This window comes from Amphiura filiformis, chromosome 12 (genome assembly GCF_039555335.1).
Source record: "Amphiura filiformis chromosome 12, Afil_fr2py, whole genome shotgun sequence".
Classification (NCBI taxonomy): Eukaryota; Metazoa; Echinodermata; class Ophiuroidea; order Amphilepidida; family Amphiuridae; genus Amphiura; species Amphiura filiformis.
In genome coordinates, this window is record NC_092639.1 from 878324 (window position 1) to 899456 (window position 21133).

A 21133-nucleotide genomic window follows, 5' to 3' on the forward strand; every position below is an offset into this window, starting at 1 on the left:
TAGATCCATACACACTAATGAAATCCGGTTTGTGTTGAGGTAATGTGCTATATTATTTTTAAAATGATGTAGGCCTATACAGATTAATGAGTCCGATTGTATTGTGGTGATTTGATGCACTATTCTTATAAATGATGTAATGTGCCATATATAGGGATGATTAAATGCTGTAATATGGCATACATTATTATTCAAGATTATTCTAGAATGGCAATGAATGATATATAAAGCCTGGATAGGAAATGAGTAACGAATCAGATTTAATTTCTAAGAGGGAATTCTGTGAAATCTATGTCAGTCAGTAGTGGTACAAAAGTTATTCTAATTGAAATCTTCAAACTTCGGTTCGCAGTTCTTGTGTGTTGAAGGGAATAAAATACGCAAAGGCTGCAGTGGAGCCAATAGTGCTCGATTGTTCTGTCGACTCAAAGAGGCGGCAGACTAAAATATCTCCATCAATGAACTGAGGTGTTTTGCTGGACTAATATAGTGTGTTATCTGTCTGTCAAGTGGAGCAGAAACCTTGCTCAAGAGATCTCCGAGAGAGGAGCTTACGGTAAACATAGAAGACCATTTGATAAACACTAGCACAGCAGCTAGGATAGTGAAAACATAGTCGATAGGACTTGGACTAAGACTTTGATAGACCAGGGGTTTCCTTGGGTGGATAGGATCTTGGACATTGCCGGATCTTAGATCAAGAACTCAATCAAAGGAACCTCATCAGAAAGTCAGTCAATCAAGATCTCCAGGCTTAGTTAAGTAAACATAGCAAAAGAAGTTCTTGTAGTAATATTAAGATTGATTTTGTATGATTTTGCATTGTTATTTGATTGACAGCCATACTGCACTAATTAATGAATAATAATTAAATTGTTCTATATAATAGTGTTTGTGTGTTTGCTGTTGAGTGAACTTGGTAGCAGGTGATTTTGGCCTGGGTCATTTGAGTGACTATAACAATTATGTAAATCGAAAATTCAAAATCTCAAGTTCAAGTTGTAAGTGAACTAATGTTTTAAATGCAAAATTGAATAATTTTACCATCATTAACTTGCCTCCGAGTCAGTGAAGCCGAGGGTATTGATGTAATTCCATGCTGACCCATCTCGAGTATATTCAACCGAATACTGCGTGACCCACTGGTCTTCATCTTCTCGTCCTTGTATAATAACAGCAGTAACAACTGTTTCTTGGAGAAACGACACCTGGATCCACTGATCTTGATCTTGGGCGGATGATCCCGCCGTCCAAGCTCCCCTTGAATGGCCTTCACGTGGTTGGTTAAGACGAGCTCTGGTGGGTCCATGTAATGGATCCCAAACACTAGAGGCTGAAAGTTGACTGTCTACAATTCTCCCACTTTCCATTCCAAGTGTGAAGTTGCAGATTGCTTTAAAGGTTGAAAATCAATGTAGGTAAACTTGAGAACTAAGTGTACACTCTTCAAACGATCTAATCGTTTTTTAATTTCATCAGGGAATTTATTCAGATGGGGACATATGATTTCTCTTTAATTAAAATGACTCATCAAGATGACATGTCGATGTCATTTACTGAGGGCTGGCATTAACCAAACTCAATTGAATGCAACATCATGGAGGGTGTCAACATGATGTTACAAACGCATTGTATTCAGTCTCGCATATGTACATGGATATTCTCTATTAGTATACAATGAATAGATTTGTGTCAACTATTATAACGCCTTAGTTTTTCTTCTCAGAGAGGGACAGTACAGAATCTTGTCAAAAGGAAATGGGATATCTTGTCAAATAATGAGTTTGAGATCTTGTGAATTTGAATAGTATTCATGTTGATAAGATTGTTGGTTCAAAGTGATAATATACCTAATACAATGAACAGTATATTTCATCAAAACGAATACATACGGGATCAAAAATAAATGGGTAGGGATTCTATTCCAAAAAATGAAGAGAACGCGTTAGAGTGTGGAAAATAAAGCCCAGAACTCAATACCACTATTTGTGTAAGATAAAGTACGTACTTAACTAATATACACGAGTTCTTTATGATATTTATTTGTAATTATTTTATGTTTAAATAGATGTTCCACACGATGCTACTCCCTATACCAGATAAACACAGTGCTAATTTTTTGGGATTAAAAAGCTATTATCAAGTTCTTCCGAATGAAACATAGCTCAATCCTAATCATTCATTTAGTACTAACTAGGGATAAAGAAAAATTTCACTATTTTAATAATTTCTTGAAAAAAGAGACAAAAACATGTATTTTCGGCAGGTTTTCTGACAATCGAGTCACAAAAATCAAAGACTTGGAACAAGTCTATACATTCAAAATCGTGAGTATATGCCAAAATGTTGGTCTAATTTTTTACTTTTTCGTGTAATTTTAATTAAATGATTGGTTAAATTTGTGAATATTCTCAGTCATCCAGGTAGATAAACATAATAAAATGAATATTAAATCTGTTCATCTGGACTTACTATTTTTGATAGCGACAGTATCGCGTCTCATCCAAGACGCATCATCAGGCTGACTGACCAGGTTGTTGACTATTGACCTGTGACGTACTTGATGGTATGACGTCACAGGGGATAACATCCTTGTGTTACCAGCAGATAAAGGTAGATGTACTGTTGTTTTAGATAAATCTGACTATGAAGAGAAAGCCAATGCTTTGTTGAATGATGCAAAAGTATATGAACCGTTGAAAAGAGATCCCACGGCTGGTTACAAAAAGAAAGTAATCGAGTCTCTTCAACAATTAGAGAAGGCTGAGGCCATAGATCGTATCGAATATCACAAGTTGTACCCTGGTGAAACGGTACCAGCGTTTTACGGTCTCCCAAAGATCCATAAGCCTGCCATCCCTTTGCGACCCATAGTCAGTAGCATTGACTCTGTCACGTATAATGTAGCCAAACAATTGTCGTATATCATTGGTCCTTTAGTTGGTAAATCATGCCACCACGTAGCCAACTCCAGTGATTTGGTGGATAAGCTTAAAGACATTCAAGTGGAAGATGACGAGACTTTAACATCTTACGACGTATCCGCCCTGTTTACATGCGTCCCACCTGACGGTGCGGTTGAAGTAGTCAGAGAATTTTTACTTGCGGATACTTCACTCAGTCAACGCACAAAGCTTACCACTGAGCAAATTTGCTCCCTTTTGGAACTTTGTTTGAACTCCACCTATTTTGTGTACAACGGGAAATATTACAAACAGAAACATGGCTGTGCGATGGGTTCGCCAGTTTCCCCGATCGTCGCAAATTTATACATGGAACGTTTTGAGCGATTAGCACTACAGTCCTACAACGGCACACCTCCAACGCATTGGTTTCGTTATGTGGACGATACTCTTGTGAAGCTTAAGAAAAGCGAACAAGCCCCTTCTTTGAACACATCAACGCTGTTGACGAAAACATCAGGTTCACGCAGGAAGGTTTACATGACAACAAACTCCCATTTTTGGATTGTTTGGTCACAGTTGAGAACAATGGCTCGTTAAATACCACAGTGTACAGGAAATCCACTCATACGGACCAATACCTGTTGTTCGATTCACACCATCCGCTCATTCACAAACTCGGGGTAATTAAAACCCTAGTTCATCGTGCAGAAAAAATCCCATCTACCGAGGAGGCTAAGTTGGAAGAACGTAATCACCTCAAATCTGCGTTAGGTACTTGTGGGTACCAGAACTGGACATTTGAGAAAGCTCTCAAACCTCACGAGAAATCAAAATCCATCTCGTCTGATTCCTCTGCCACAAGGAGCACTCGTCCAAGGAACATCACCATCCCATACATTGCTGGGGTTTCGGAGAAGCTTAAGCGAATATTCGGGAAACACAACATCCCCGTCTCCTTGAAACCGGGCAATACTTTGAGACAGAAACTAGTGCATCCCAAGGACAAACCCCCGCAATAAACAAAGTAATATTGTTTATGCCATCCAGTGCAAAGACTCTGACTGTGAGGACTCCTATATAGGGGAGACTAAACAACCCTTGCACAAGCGTATGTATCAGCACCGTAGACCCAGTTCTACAGGTTTGAACGATTCGGCAGTTTATACGCACCTCAAATTTGCCAATCATTCTTTTGAGGACAAGGATGTGCTAGTGCTCGACAGAGAACATAAGTGGTTTGAAAGAGGAGTTAAGGAGGCAATACATGTCCGGCGGGAGGAACCTTCGCTCAACAGAGGAGGGGGACTCCGCCACAACCTGTCCAGGACCTACGACGCAGCAATCCGGAAGCTACCCCGGCGACTCCCCTGTGACGTCATACCATCAAGTACGTCACAGGTCAATAGTCAACAACCTGGTCAGTCAGCCTGATGATGCGTCTTGGATGAGACGCGATACTGTCGCTATCAAAAATAGTAAGTCCAGATGAACAGATTTAATATTCATTTTATTAAATGATTGGTTATAAGAATAAAACATGTCTTTTTCCAAAAATAGAAGAAATTAGTCTTAGTACAAGTCTTTGGGTTTGATTTTAACAGCATACGAAAAACACCCTAAAAAGCATGTTTTTTGTCCTTGTTTTCAGAAATTGGCCAAATATTAAAATTTGACTTTTATTGCCAGAGGATTAGGATTTAGCTACATCTCATTTGGCAAAACAGGATAATATTTTGCTAATCCCAGAAAAATAGTGCTGTGTTTCCCTGGAATAGGGAGTAATTGATAGCAAATTAGAGGACTTTATATCGTTATTTTCAATGTTTTTCAAACCTTGCTTTTTGCATATGAACACCATATCTGCATTGCACGGCACGTCATTCCACCATCCTTGTGTATGACTCCACTTCTCTCCTCCAAACATTTGAACACAGTCTTGATTTTGCTGCCAGTTATTTGGCTGATCTTCTCCCCAGTTACTGTAACCGAACTAATAAAGCACCGAATGTTGTGAAAGAGACATTTGGTCACTAGAAAAAAGTTTTAAAGGGATCTTTTATTCAATTCATGCTTCATGTTCTTTAAAAATAAAGAATTTCGTAATGTTAATAAATTCCAATAGCTTTCACTTCCTAATTTTGAATAGCAATAGTGATGTTAATCATATACACACTGATATGTAAAGCTAAAAATGCCAATAAGTCCACAAATGTCAACACTTTCATTATTCGAAACGTTCCTATAAAACAACAAGGAATAGAGATGATATTACATTTCTGAACTTGCACTTAAAGTCGTGTTTGTAGGAATATAAAGCAATATTTAATTGAAGTTGAAAATACGACATTAAATACCCCATTGAGGAGCGTCACGTTAAACGTCCAAGATAAATAGCGGGCTTTGTTTTAATTTTTTCTCATTATTTCGGCTTACAATGGACAGAAACCATTTGCTGGTGTTAAGGGGGTACTACACCCTTCGATAAATGTGTGTCTATTTTTGCATTTTTCTCAAAAACTAATAACACTGTGGTAACAAAAGTTATGTATATTATAGGGGCAAGGAATCCAATAATTACTACCGCTAGGATGTACCTCATTTCCTATCATATATACTGAACTGCTTGTCTTGAGTCACTGAAATTTCAGTGTAGTAATTACCAGTGTCTTATAATTTTTTGAGAAACAATAGTCACAAATTTATCACAGGGGTGTAGTACCCCCTTAACAACACACCGAATGCGCCTTGAGTGCGTTGGACATACGCGCAGAGTTGCGCCGCGTCACGCGAGTAATCACAATATGTCGCATTCGTGCATTTCTGACTCATTATTTCCCGCCAATTTACTAAGCTGTCTTAAGCCATGTGACTTTTTAGAGTTGAAAAGAGTGAAATAAATCAAGCAAAAATACGAGTAAATAACCATGATAACTAGCAAGTTGTATTTTATCAGTTTCAAGTGAAAGAATACATCTTAGTGTTGATAAATATCTCGAATTCGGACGTGGACGAATGTGTCTTCCATTACTCTGGGCTTAAGCTCAATTTCCTTTTATAATATGCAAACATTAAGTGGTAATGAGTGCAATAGTGACATATGGAGATTGTTGATCAGATTTAGCCAGCCATTGATTGTTTTTCTTAACTTACTCGTGAGCCGTCTAGCCATACAAATCTGCCTTCAATTTCTCTATCGTTTAGACCAATAAAGGGAGCAGAACTTCCTGTCAGTCCTAACAAAAAAATCACATCGCATGTTGTCAATCATCTTGGTAATAGAAAAATTATTAAATAAAATATCCCTTAATGTGATCTTCGTTTTGGAGTGCCAATATGATGGCAGTCTATAGAAACGTCGGTTTAAAGGAATGACACGTACACAGATCAGTATCTGTATTTTATTTCGCGCCACCCCGTGATCCATAGGAGTAATGCATGTCTTTCAGCAAGAAGCAGGCAACACTTCCAAAACTTATTTTGTCATTTAGGATTTAAATCATCTCGTTTCATTTGGTCATATTGTTGGCTTTTAACTGTAAGAGTTCTGATTATGAGAACATCTTGCATAAAATAAGCACATTGGGCACTGAAATCTGTGTCATGTGCAATTAGTGGTATTAACCACAAGTTTAACCTTTGCGGATATCGCGATTGGGAATAACAGAGCTTTCGTCACAGTCCAAATCGGTTGACAAAATTCAACCGCACGTATGTCACAAAAACCGTCACGCTACTGCAACATGCAATATTTTTTGGACTTGCCAAAAAGCTCTTTTGAGATTAAGGAATCCCAGTGTCACGGTCAAACAGCGCTTATTCATCGAAAGGGCAACCAACCAAAGGAAACAAAGTTTACGCGATTCAGTGTAAAAAGGAGACATAAAGGAGACTAAGCATAATAATGTAACAATGATAGTTACCTTGGAGGAACACTTGTTCACCCACACTGTGTATACTTGTTAAAGACGAACCATTGGTTGCACAAGCAGCTTGAGCATCATCAAAATTTGCAGATGTATCACTGATGTAATAACAATACCCTGAATAGCCGTGCCAATCATCCGGACATTGCTCAAGGATTGCTGTATCTAGAATTGAAAAAGAAATGCTACAGGATTTAAAATACTGGCGAACACATACAGAGCTTGATAAAAATAATTATTGCATCAACGATGTGAGGGGTAATAATACATTCACAAAACCTCTGGCTGGTTACCAGCTGTCAACTTATTGATTGCCTGAAGCAAAAGTCATTTTCTCTGTAGATGGGCTGTGCTATAACAAGTTAATTTGATGTCAGAGAATCGCCATGTGGGTCATATACTACGCCTAGCTGTTTGACAAACTGAATATATTCGGAAAATATTTGGGCGATAATTCTGTCAAGAAGATTTGATTAGATCTTACAGGGCCACGTATAAACTGCGCAGTAATCGTCACTGATAACGTTGAGCTGCACGGTAACGAACGCTCTCATTCGGCAACGTTATGGTTTGACAATAATGAGAATGTGCAAATTATATGTCAAACTAATACCTCCCATGGTCTAAGTTAACCTTTAATAACCTTTGACCTGCGAATTATTTGACACGTATTGTAAGAATATTCAAAGCACTATCATGTCACTGCGGCTAGCGCATCGAAATGCGCGCATGCCCGGTTCACGACTAAATTATTTTCTCGAATCTAGTATCAATCTTTTAAGACTATGTCGTTCAGTATTTACTAACAATCATTGACAGTGATAGATTAAAAACACTAAATAACATGCTTACTACGTAGATGACGAAGGACTCAGTCGAGCAGTAACGGAACGATGCTTTAACATGAGGTAATTAGGGTTACATTCGCAAAGGATTTCGGTAATTACCGAATGGTCTATTGTATTATTGAGATGTCAGATAATACGTCAATATAAATATATATTACCTTTAGGCAGTGTCTTGTCTTCTTTTGTCGAGCATTCTTGAACTGATGCTGTGCACACACGGACACCTACTGCTCTGCCATCTGAATTTAACAGGATGCAACAATCAGCCTAATTAATTAATGTCATACCGGTACTAGAAAGATTGCGATTTACAAACGTATGTATCGAACGTACGTGGAATCTATTCAAAGTCACTCTCCTGTGACTGGATTTTGCTTAGATTCTGCGTACGTTCGATGCTACGTTTGGAAATTGCAATCTCTCTACCTTTTGCCACGCACGCAACGTTCATCATCAAACCACAAACTTTATTTCTACTACAGATATGTATTATCATCCAAATCATCTTGGAGATTGTGAGAAAAGAGTAAAGGGCAATTGACCTTGACCGCTGCCGTGCATCTCTCGTCTCATATAACACGGGCACATTATTTTATGTTGACAAACCAGGCGAAGCCGCGTTGTTTTACGCCGGACAAAAATAATGGTCGACGACGCGCACGAAAGGAACCGTGTTATGTCGTGTCATGTAACACGACTTAAAACAAATAAGATTGCAGAAAATTTATCAAGTCAGTGTTAAAGAATTCGCCGTCGAAGTGATGATGTAACAGGATGAACTACCATAACAATAGATGAATACATTTTTGAATAGATCGACTTGCACTTCAACGTTTACGCAGGACCTATGTATTGTACCATAGATGTCAAAGAAAGGATGATCACTCGCAACTGTAAGATTGGTATCTTTGAAAAGAGCGGTATTGTATTCCATCTATATGATTGCAGACATGCGCAGGCAATGAGTGCAATCTGCATGTAGTGCAGGGCGATCTATTCAAAAATTCATCTTTTGTTATGGTAGTTAATCCGATTATTACATCACTCGGACGGCGAATGGACTATTCCAGAAAATAGATGCACACCCCCTATAGAGGAGTTCGGATATCCAGACTTTTTGTCCAGTCGTGATTGTTGGAAATCCAGACTTTTTAAGTGTCCAAAGGCGAAAAAATCCAGCAGAAAACTAATTCAAAGTAAGAAATCCTGAATTTGAGAGCTCATTTTGGACATTTCCATGATTTTTCCTTCATTTAATTGGATTTCCAAGCTTTATCAAGCGACATTGACAACTGGAATTCCAGTTGTTTTCAGAAAGCAGACTTGGAAATCCAGACATTTCTTTGGTTAACAATTTACTCCTCTATAGGGGGTGTGCACTTATTTTCTGGAATAGCCCAATAAGTATAATAAGAGTTAATGACCACATCAATTGACGATAACATGTACAGGTTTAAAACTACCAATCAACGTGGAATGAATTACAATGTTAAACGTATTTCCCATAACAGGAATACTCATATTTTTCATTTGATATAATTTAGGTAGGAATACCCGTTTTGAATAATTATATCATTCTCTGTATACATAGTATTAACTCAACATTAGGAATCACCAACATCACATCTTATTTGACTGTAATGAGTCACAGTGATAACACCACTGCAACTTAAAACCTTGCTGTAAAAGAAGAGGGAAAACACAAACACAAACACAAACAAAACGAATGAAAGATGCATTACGGGAAAGACGTACTATTATCAGTGTTAGATCCGCAGGTTTCTTCGCTAAGAGCAGTGTCTCCTATAGGTGTTTCAGGCCAAGTCAGTGTCCCTCCTGCCTCCAAAACAGTCATATCCGCAGAACAATAACCATCATGTGCAACTTCAAACATAATAAATATCCATATTAAATGTGTTTTGCAGCATTGCACACATGTAAATAGCCTAGTAAGTTTTGAGGGGTATATTTGTTACTAACTCGGTTAAAACACAAAAGAGAAACAATTGGAACAGATAGGCAAGTTGATCGTAGCATGATTAACCACACATAAAAAGTACTAAATATTTTAAATAACCACTAATGCGTCCCAAACGAGTGTGAAGCGATCTTTTCATCTCGAATATGCAATGCTGTTCATTACTGACTGAGCGTAATACAATTAAGTATGGATAAAGGCTGGCGACGTTACATACGAATAATTCAGTTTCGTCCAACGTTTATGAATAATGAATAATGAGCCAAACATAGCCAAAATCTTTGCCAAAATACCAAACTGGCTGTGAGTGCTTCATATACTCCTTTCCCGCTGACTTATACTACCTTTGGGTTTCTTGCAAATAAACCCTAGGAGATCATCACATGGTCCGTCATTCCAGTCTCCACTACCTCCTGCCCACAGATGTACGCAATCGTCAGCTGAATTGAAGTTATCTGGTTGATTGGGACTCCAACTTTCAAAATCAAGCTGTATAGAGGTATGAACAGTGGTAGCCAAGATTTTAATGGGTTTTAAGAAGCGGAATATTGTGAGAATAGAATAACCCACATACGTCGCACAAGAGTCAGCATTCCATCTTCAAACAAACGTATAAACATGATTATGACATTTAATCGCGTTCCAACATTTATATGGTCGTTCTATAAAAGCGATCTTTTATGCGGATTATTTTGAGGGTTTGATGATGATGATGATGATGATGATGATGATGATGATGATGATGATGATGATGACGATGATGATGATGATGATGCTGATGATGATGATGGTGATACGGCTGATACTCCAATATTTCATACTTACAGGTGTACCGTCGACCCATTCAAAGTTGTTTTCATTGGGTTTGTCGTGAAGTCCTATCCACAAATCTTGTAATGTTGTTCTGTATATTGCTGTAGAATAAAACGAATTGAATTCTTTAAACATTTCTCGTCCTTTACAGATGTTTCATCTAACCCCTAGAATAATACATGGATTTTGAAGATTTTGTGCTCGAGATATTTGATATTAATGACATACTTGACTTACTAACTAAGCATCTTAGTGTGCGCAATATGACAAAGGACTTTTTCTTTTTGTTTTGATTAAAAGCTCTAGTGATGGGACGAACGATTTGAGATTATATTACAACATGATAGAACACCATTATCACCTTCGACCCATATAGATTGGCATAGAAAAATAGAACTAATCCTAATTTATGATTTTAAACTTTTGATCTCAACACAAGATTAGACATACCTCAAATTTTCGGTCGTAACTTCGACCTTCATCGGGAGACTGGCAACCCAAGTTTGGGATCAATGACCTTTTGGACACTTGACCCCGACACTTGGTCGTAGACTCTTGGTAGCTGGTATCGGCCCCCGTCACAGTTAAGTGAAGGTTGGTTGACTCTAATGTAGATGGCCTCCTTTACACCCCTTTCGAAATACTTAGGTTCCCGGTCGAGGATCTTAACTTGCTCCAAGTCAACTTGGTGCCCCGGGGATTCGATGTGGATGTGTTTGGAGACTTCTGACGAGCTGGAACTTGGGCGACGGTGCTCAAGGAATCTGGCTTTCAAGGATCGTTCTGTTTCGCCAATATATGATTCCGAGCACTGACCTTTAAGTGTTTTTCCCTGACAAGGGATAAAATACACTGGTCCCGCTATGTCCTCTTTTTCAGTCTTGTCTTTTGGTGACACAAGTAACTGTCTAAGGGTTTGAGTTGGTTTGAAACAAACCCTGACACCGTAGTTACTGAAAGTTCTTCTGAGGTTGCCAGTCTCCCGATGAAGGTCGAAGTTACGACCGAAAATTTGAGGTATGTCTAATCTTGTGTTGAGATCAAAAGTTTAAAATCATAAATTATGATGTCTACCAACACAGATGAACTTTCATGCTAGAACTAATCCTAGTTGTACCGTTTGAGCTGTAAGGATGCCAATAAACATTGGTTCCACCATGACAAAATGCTAAATCAAAGAGTTCTACATAATTGTCACACTCAAATGACTAGGGGAGAGCGGGGAGTGTTCGCCCTATTTTTTCTGACCAGCCTAGCGATGTCAATTTTAAGGTTAGGGATGACCTGATTAGCCCATGTGAAAGCCCTATGTCTTAGCTATATACGACCACAATCCCAGAACTATAGGCCTTACAATAGCAACAGGATAGAGCAAACAAAAAGTTTTGCAAAGTGGCGAACTTGCCCCATATTGGGGCAGGTTCGCCCATATGGTGGGGTAAGTTCACCCTAATCACAAAAAAGGTTTAAACATTGCGTAACAATGACATATTCAATGCAAACATTTAGCAAGAGTATACAGGGCATTCATTCTCTTCTGAGGAATCACTAAATTTGTTGCAGGGGTCAGGTCAGTGTAAAATGTAGGGGTCAAATGTGAGCTTAAACGTATCATGTTTACAACTTCAGGGGGATTATGGATTAGGACATAAACGGTGGTATGAGTAATACTGATACCACATAACTTTAAAAACATGCTTTTCAGTAGTTATACCTTGTTTAATGGTATAATTATCAATATTTTGCATATACGCTGATGGGGCAGGTCCGCCCTCCAGTTTGGGGTAAGTCCGCCCGGGGAAGATATAGGGCGAACATGCCCCATCCTCAAAAGGGCGAACGTGCCCCTGGTGCACATTTTTGTATTTTCTTCAGGGTATGCAAATAACAAATCGAATAAGGAGTTTATAACTGCATTAAATCTTTAACAAATCCCATATGTTCCAAATACAGATTTCCATTAAAACCATCTGTATTTATGTATTAATGATAATACAACATTATTAATGCAAGAAAAAATTACGTTTTGGTGTAATTTTTTTGTTTTGGCTGCAGTTCGATGAACACGTCCCTATATGTCGCGTAGCGAATATGAGAAGTTTATAATGACCTATGTCACCTAATTTTGCCATCACCAAATTCCCCGATAGCCGTAGTGCTGAGAAACAAGGGGTGGGCGAACCTGCCCCTAGGGCGAACACTCCCCGCTCTCCCCTACATAATACTAAAATGGCCGTTTTAGTTAAAAAGTCGTTTTGTTTGCTTTATTTGGTCAATAATAATTTATGAACAACCTAACATAGTTTAAACAATAAAGCCGATCCCTCACCAAAATTAATTTTAGGAAAAACGCATTTTGAACGTGTAAATTAGGACAAAAACGCAACTTTTGTGATTTTTAACATTTAGTTTACATTTAGATTCCTTATTGGCCCTCTTTTCCTTTCGACAAATGTATTCTTTAAAGACCCATTGGGCGTGAATAATTAAGTAGTTATGGCTCTTTTATTTAATGAATGCATTTTGTATACTTGAAGGATCATATTTGAAATTTGTGATAGCTAAACTACAAATTACCTCATACTTCAGCTTTGAAAGGAATACGAGCTTGATGACTTAATTACAAAAAGGTACTGTTACTCTGTTTAAAGAACAATATGTGTAAGGAGTGTTACCCATGTGATAAAATTGCTCTCCATGTGAGTGTATACTAGTGAGGTTACTACTCATATTTTGACAGGCGATTACAGCATCATTGAAAGTCATGAGATGTTCAACATCTATAAAGTAGCAATACGGTCCGTATGGGTCCCATCCTTCCTGGCAGTAACCTATGATAATTTGATACGACAAAATTGAGAAACCTCATGTATTATACACTGTCGAAATGATGATATAACAGGATTAATTACCATAGCAATAGAGGAATACAATTTTTGAATAGATCGCCCAGCACTGCAACGTTCACGCAGTACCTATGCATTGAACCATAGATGTCAAAGAAAGGCTGATCACTCGCAGATATAAGATTAGTATTTTTGAAAAGAGCGGTATTGTATTCAATCTATGTTTGCAGACATACACAGGTGATTACTGCAATCTGCTTGTAGTGCAGGGCGATCTATTCAAAAATTGTATTCCTCTCTTGCTATGGTAGTTAATCCGATAGCGTATATGTAACCCAGCAAAGTAATGATGTGTAACCCAGCGAAGATAATGACATAGGGTCTAATATGATATGTGATGTGCTCAAGCAAAATCAGTCGGAAGTCGGATATATTGATTTTCAGATATAGCCAAACAAAGAAAATAATTTCTTTTGTTGCATATTGTTTTTGAAACACATAATGTAGATTTGCAAATGCATTATACAATCATGCAAAAACTCTGAAAATTGAATATGCTGGACTTCAGACTGATTTTGCTATACCTTGGTATTTTATATCTTCATCTTCTCAGGAATTTATTACATCTGTCTTCATCGTCGTCGTCGTCATCATCATCGCCATCATCGACATCGACGTCGTTAAATCATCACGATCCCCTGTGATTATCGTGCTTAATTATTACTATTACCTTCGTCTCGCTCTGCATCTCCCGTGTCTTCTGAACAACCCATCACGTAAACTGGGCTCCACTCTGCTTCCCCCGGGGAATTTTCAGATACATTACAAGTACGAAGGGCTAAAGGCCATCCAGCTGGAACATAATTGTTTTGCTTTATTATTATTATTATTATTATTTTTATTAGTAGTAGTAGTAGTATTAGTATTAGTAGTAGTAGTAGTAGTAGTAGTAGTAGTAGTAGTAGTAGTAGTAGTAGTAGTAGTAGTAGTAGTAGTAGAAGTAGTAGTAGTAGTGGTAGGAGTAGTAGTATTTATACTTGTTCTCTAAAATAAACAACTAATTACATTCTCCTATAGTATACACAAGTTTGAAAGCATTTCAAAGTCTAGAATGTAGGCCTACCCTATAGTATTATCACTGATTTTCATACTATTTCCAGTGGCGGCGCCCCCTAGTAAAAACCCAATATTACGCAATTGTCACTTTTTTGCGGTAATTGTGCGCAAAATTTGTTGATTTGTGCTGAAATTCACTTTGTCCCCTCAATGCCCCCCGAAAAAAATTCCTGGCGCCGCCACTGACTATTTCTATTTCTTGATTTCATAGATAGAATCAAATCAAATTTGTCAAGACATATGAGATTTTATAAAGAAGGTATATACCTCTGCTTGTATCAGAAGAGCATTTCTCGTTGCTGAAGGCTAGGTTTCCTACTTCAGTTTCTGGCCATGTTAACTCTCCATCAATATCTTGAGTAACACCAGTGAGACACACATCTTCTGGTCCAACTGTTTTCAAATCAGCATAAAGAAATTATTTTTAAAAAGCAGGAACGTACTTAACAAAGGGGATGTTGTTTTTCCCAAAAAGTAACATAAGCTTCCTTTTCAAAACCAGACTATTCTCTTTCGATAAGATATCTTTAAAGTAACGAGCAATAATGTATGTTAGTAAAGTGAGTAATCACAAGTCTAGTCCATGACGAAGGGTAAACCAAAATTAAGGAATAAAAGGTAATGTATTATCCTTAACAACCACAAAATGTCTCCAAGGCAGTAAAAAAATAAAATAATAGTTGATTATTTAAACCTTATTTATAATAGGTGTAAAGGGTAATGATACACTAATATTGCTATTTAAAGATAAAATATCACCTTTTTGACCAAACATTTTTAGTCGTTTATTTCAATATGGAGCTCGTACGCGTATCCATAGCATTAGTGACAATATCCCCTTCGTACATACTGTGTACAATTGTACACGTGAACTTACCCAGATAGCAAGACAACGTTAGCCCAACGTTGGCAATGGTCGGCATGGTCGCGGTCGGTAAGCCGACGTAAAGCCAACGTTGGACCAACATTGACATGCCAACCTTTAGTCATGATTGGTATGGGAACGTCAGGCCAACGTTGGGTCAAAGTTGTTATGCCAACCTTATATTATGGTCGGTATGCCAACGTCAAGCCAACGTAGCCAACCAACCTTAAAATGACGGTCAGCATGACAACGTTGGGCCAACGTTGACAAATGACAGTGCGCGATTTTAAAAATAGTTACAAAGGAAGATCATGATAGGAATTTCAATATTACATGTAGAGTGATAGAATTGACAATACACGAAAATAAAGCGGCAAAAGTCAAGCAAAAGCAAATGTAATGACTACAAAAATCTTCACATTAACAAATCAGTCACTTTATTGTCATTAACGTTCCGGCTCAATTGATTGTTTAACCTGATCTCATAAATAAATGAACTCCTTTGCATATTGCTCTAAACTGACTATATAGAGCATTTTAGGATTATATTGACACCCTCTGTACGCACGTGACCACCTCCGCACTGCCATAACAGCTTGAAGATAAGAAGACAGGAAGTCTACACAGCGGGTGGTATTACTGTACATTTGAATGCAAAGGCGGTAAACAGCACCAGACTGTGCAGCAAAATTGTCTTTTTTGTTGAACTTTGTGATATTTTTGTCGATATTTTTTTCAATCGGCAAATACTGTAAAAATGTTATTTTTGATAACATATTGCAAATTTTGGAATCCCCCTTGTGTAATAATGTTGCAATTCAATAAACTTAAATTTGATGATATTTATCTATTAAGGAGCTCCTGTTCATGTCAATGGCATAAAGATTTGATCACGCTTGCTGGTCTTGGTATGTCGTGCCAATGGGTCACGTGCGTATTTATAAATACGGAATTATAAATTTAGTTTAAGGTAGCTGATCTGATCATGAAAGTAATGTTGCTGTTGTCACCTAGATTTACCTTGTGTACCGTTACACGGGAACAATACGATAGTCAGTAGAATTAGCCATGTGAAATGGTTAAGTTTGACCTCCATAGCGGCCCTAACACGAAGATGTGGCGTCAACAGGAGCGAATTATGTCTGAAACATATAAAATATATATTTAACGTAGCTATGTTATGATACTTTGAACATAATTTATTTCGAAACACCGTCAATCCGAACCACCGTCAGTCCGAAAATCTAATTGAAGTTAGGGTTAGGATTAAGGTTATGGTTAGGATTCGATTTTCGGACTTACGGCAGTGGCGTAGATTTCTTTTTGACATGGAGGGATGTGTTTGGAAATAAATTCTTGATGTGTAGTCAATCAAACACTTTTAAACGACAGAATAAGTTTATGGTACAATTGTGCGCGAAGCGCGTGATAAAAAATACCATATTGAAGATTAATTGGTGAAATATGTTGCAAAAGCGGAATAGATTTTCGCGAAGCGCCGAAAAATTTGCACTTTGGGAGCTAAAATGGCCAAATATGAGATTAATTTGATAAAAAACCCACATAATAGGCGTCAAAATTGGGGGTGGGGGGGGGGGTGATTGAATGGACCATTCCCCTGGCAAAATATTGGGGGATTTATCCCCACCCCCCGGAATCTACGCCTATGACTGACGGGTGTTCGGATTGTCGGTGTTTCGGACTGACGGGATGTATCCTTCTCAAGCACCAAGCATGATATGATATGTAGGCTACTACGTCAACAACAACATTAACAGAGCTTTACAATAACATAATAGCCACTTTCGCTGAAACACAGAAAGCACGTATTCACTACACGAAACCATATCATGGATTACCATATACCCATGCAATAACCATTAATTGGTGTATCCTTCGTGTAAGAGAATACCAAACAAATCCCAACTCTAATCCTAACCCTATAACCCTAACCCTAATCCTACCCCAACCCTAACCATTACCCTAACCCTAACCCTAATTCCTAACCCTAACCCTAACTCTAATCCTATTAGTATTTCGTGCTCTCTTACACCCATTAATTGAAATCAATTAATGGTTTACTGGCGGTTACCAGCTGTTGAACCGCGTTTCATTGTTTAGAACAATTGAAACCGGCTCGAACCGGACGGAACGGCCCTGAACCGGCGGTTGACCTAAAGCAATAAAGTATAAAAAACAACTTTGTAATCCAACCGAACAAATATAGGCTACAAAACAAAATAAAAACAAAAATGAATTTAAAAAGATAACATTGAACTTTCTAACCACATCGTGACACTCAAAATCAAGAATACTCGACACCTATGAGCATTGCCGATCAATTCAATAATTTCTTCACAAACTTAGGACAAATTAACACTTGTAGCACCACTGCATTACTCTATAATAAATCCCATTTTCTCAACCCAGTAACACCTTACAACACTAAATATCTAAAGGAAGGAAAAAGTGTTGGGCCGGATAATATTTACCCCGGCGTGGCTAAATCCTTTTTTCCTAATATTGGCAAACCACGGTCACCAATTCAACTGTTGCATTAAAGTCTAGATAGAGTAATTTCCATCAACAAGAACAATAAACCATCCACGTTCATAAATTACCACCCACTATTCATTTTGTGAACATGGAGACCCGCCTGGTCTGTTTCATTAATAAGCACAATACATGTATTCTCACACGCTCGCAAGATAGTTTCTCAACCAATTACACCATCCACATGATCTTTTAACACATATCAATGGAGCAGTAGTACTGTAGTGCTCACAAACGTACATGCACGAGCTATTGACCCTATTCGCTACTTGCACGGTTCCGCCATTATGCACTATGTGCGGGGAGAGCCTCGAACTGGCAGCATACATGAATGGGAATTGAACTAGTCATAACGTTCTGTGTAAGGTTACATAATTCTTCCTTTCATGTATGCTGCTAGTTCGAGGCTCTACGCTCACATAGTGCATAATGGTGGAACCGTGCAAGTAGCGAATACACGAGCATATTTTTTTAGATCTTTTAAAGGCATTTGGTACAATTAAGGGGTGGGGTATGAACGTTTGGACAGTATTTATTGTGGGATATTAGAGCACATCAGACATATCGAATTGCATTCTGAATACGAAGAATGTCCTTCTGATATCAAATAATTTTGATTTTTTGAAATTCGCAATATAATACACATAATTGATATTTTTGATATTTAGCAGTACTCGAAGTAAACTTCATAAATCTGATGATTTATACTTAAAGTATAATGTAGGTGGGATAAAAGCCGACGATCAATTGAAAATTTTGACCTTTCGTATTGAAGATATGGATTTTTCCCCAAACACCAAAAAAAAATAGGTCTTTTTGGGAAAAAAATCCATATCTTCAATATAAAAGGTCAAAATTTTCAATTGATCATCGGCTTTTCCTCCCAGCTACATACACTTTAAGAATATATCATAAGATTTATAAAAGTTACTTCAAGGACTGTTATATATCAAAATGTGAAAAATATCAAATTTTAATAATTTGTCATAAAATTTGTATTATATCGTGAATTTCAAAAATGAAAATCAGAATGTACTCTCATGTCCCACAAAAAATACTGTCGAAACGCTCAAAACGCTCATTCCAGATCCCTTAATCATGACATCTTCATCACATTTTCATCACTAATTTTGTGGACTTAGTAATCCGTGGCGCTACACTACATTGGTTCAGGGCAATTATTTGTTACAATTCACAACACGTCTGTACTGAAACCTCTCACCTGCGCGGTTCCTGAAGGATACATCTTTAGACCCTTTGACTTTTCTCATATACATCAACGATGTCATCAACATAAACAATATCAAAGGGCTGTGCAACAATTATGAGCCCGGCGGGATTTCCAAACGCTTGCCCCTCCCCTACTTACCATGATGCAGTCATGTCTACAGTAGAATTCAACTCGACCTTTGCAGGACTTAAACCCCATTAAAAGCTATTAAACCAAGATAACACTCATTGAAAACAGCTCAACTGATTAAATCATATCTTCTCTGGTTAAATACACACAACATATGTTTCTGCTTTACACGTACAATGGAGCAATGAGCTGGGATTATACTTTCAGTTGGGTGAACGATTATAAAGCGAGCGCTAGAGAACAATTCTGCGTGGTCTTTGTTTACGAAATGAGACAATACGTGCTTATTGTTAACCAGCGTTCTTGAAAATGAGAAACATGGTGGGTTGCAGACTTAACACGGTTTGGAAATAATTTTTTCATATTTTTTGTTGTTATCTGTCGTTTACATATCCTTCCTAAAACACCAAAGTACGCATATTTCCAAACATCTAAATTAGCTAAAAATTTAGGACATGTTACAAAACTATATTGTCTAGAATTTTAGAAGAGTACTTTTAATATTGGCCGGTTATTTTCACACAGCGACGTTAAGGGATCTAAAATGAGCGTTTATGGCGTTTCGACAGTATTTTTTGTGGGACATGAGAGCACCTCAGACCTATCGAATTGCATTCGGAATACGAAGCATGTCTTTCTGATATCAAATAATTTTCATTTTTTGAAAATCACAATATAATACAAATTTTATGACAAATTATAAAAATTTGATATTTTTCAAATTTTTGATATATAACAGTCCTCGAAGTAAATTATATAAATCTAATGATATATTCTTAAAGTGTATATAGCAGGGAGGAAAAGCCGACGGTCAATTGAAAATTTTGACCTTTCATATTGAAGATATGGATTTTTTCCAAAAATACCTATTTTTTTTTGGTGTTTTGGGGAAAAAATCCATATCTTCAATACGAAAGGTCAAAATTTTCAATTGATCGTCGGCTTTTCATCCCACCTACATATTAGGTATCAGAATGACATTCTTCGTATTCAGAATGCTATTCGATATGTCTGATGTGCTCTAATGTCCCAAAATAAATACTGTCCAAACGTTCATACCCCAGCCCTTAACTAGGCAATGTACTATTACCTATAACATTAACTAAAACACCAAAGTACGCATATTTCCAAACATCTAAATTAGCTAAAAATTTAGGACATGTTACAAAACTATATTTCTAGAACTTTAGAACAGTACTTTTAATATTGGCCGATTATTTTTCACACAGCGACGTTAACTAGGCATATCCCCATACTTTTAACGTAGGCTATTTGTAGAGGTCACGCGTCAATGGGAAAGAGCACTGTGTATTGTGTATAGGAAAACGGACAGTAACTGCAGTATGCCCTCTCTCGGCCTGCCAAAATTATTTTGCACCCCTCCCCCCTTTTGCACATGCCAAATTTTTGGGAACCCAATTTGCAAACCTTAAATGGTCTAGATACATTTTCTCATATTCAGAACTCTCACAGTTAAATGCCACTAATATCAGGTGAAACTATATGATTTAGGTTAAATACCTTTAAATAGCACAATATAAATTTAAAGGTAAACTAGGTGTTCCTGGTTTACTGGTTTACATTAGGTGATTTATAGTGCGCTACGCACAACGCCTAGAAGTTGATCCACAAGCCTCAGCACACTTTACAGGTTGTCGCTGACCACTACAACCCCACATCATTCCATAAACCATTCCATAAACCATTTAAACTGGTGTATAATTTATTTGCTCTGTTTATTATTGATTTAGTTAATAAAATATCATACAAAACTATAAACATACATGTATAGATACCTTACCGACATCATTTCACAAACGTGCACTCCAAATAGCAAAGGCACAATAACACCACTCGGGTTGAACCTGTATTATAAAGTGGTGTGATGTGAGAAGCAGCCCGGACATCACAACGCCTACTAACAT

At 37.5% G+C, this 21133-nt stretch overlaps 1 protein-coding gene across 1 annotated transcript; it reads right to left on the reverse strand.

The window, feature by feature from the left end:
* Positions 1 to 237: 237 nt before the first annotated feature.
* On the reverse strand, positions 238 to 21133 carry LOC140165619 (uncharacterized). The gene is made up of 13 exons (XM_072188903.1): positions 21010 to 21133; positions 16316 to 16437; positions 14698 to 14823; positions 14045 to 14167; positions 13144 to 13299; positions 10481 to 10569; positions 10000 to 10144; positions 9433 to 9561; positions 7836 to 7916; positions 6827 to 6994; positions 6057 to 6139; positions 4740 to 4896; positions 238 to 1393 (listed from the first exon to the last, which is right to left on the reverse strand). Exons 2-13 carry the CDS (start codon positions 16389 to 16391, stop codon positions 1050 to 1052), a joined length of 1677 nt encoding a protein of 558 aa, XP_072045004.1. The 5' UTR covers positions 16392 to 16437; positions 21010 to 21133; the 3' UTR covers positions 238 to 1049.

Coding starts and splice junctions, on each gene's coding strand:
- LOC140165619 (XM_072188903.1), bottom strand. CDS start 16,391: ATGGAGGTCAAACTTAACCATTTCACATGGCTAATTCTACTGACTATC. Junction 7,917..9,432: donor CGGATCTAACACTGATAATA/GTACGTCTTTCC, acceptor TGTTAAATTCAG/ATGGCAGAGCAGTAGGTGTC. Junction 4,897..6,056: donor TATGGCTAGACGGCTCACGA/GTAAGTTAAGAA, acceptor GTGCTTTATTAG/TTCGGTTACAGTAACTGGGG.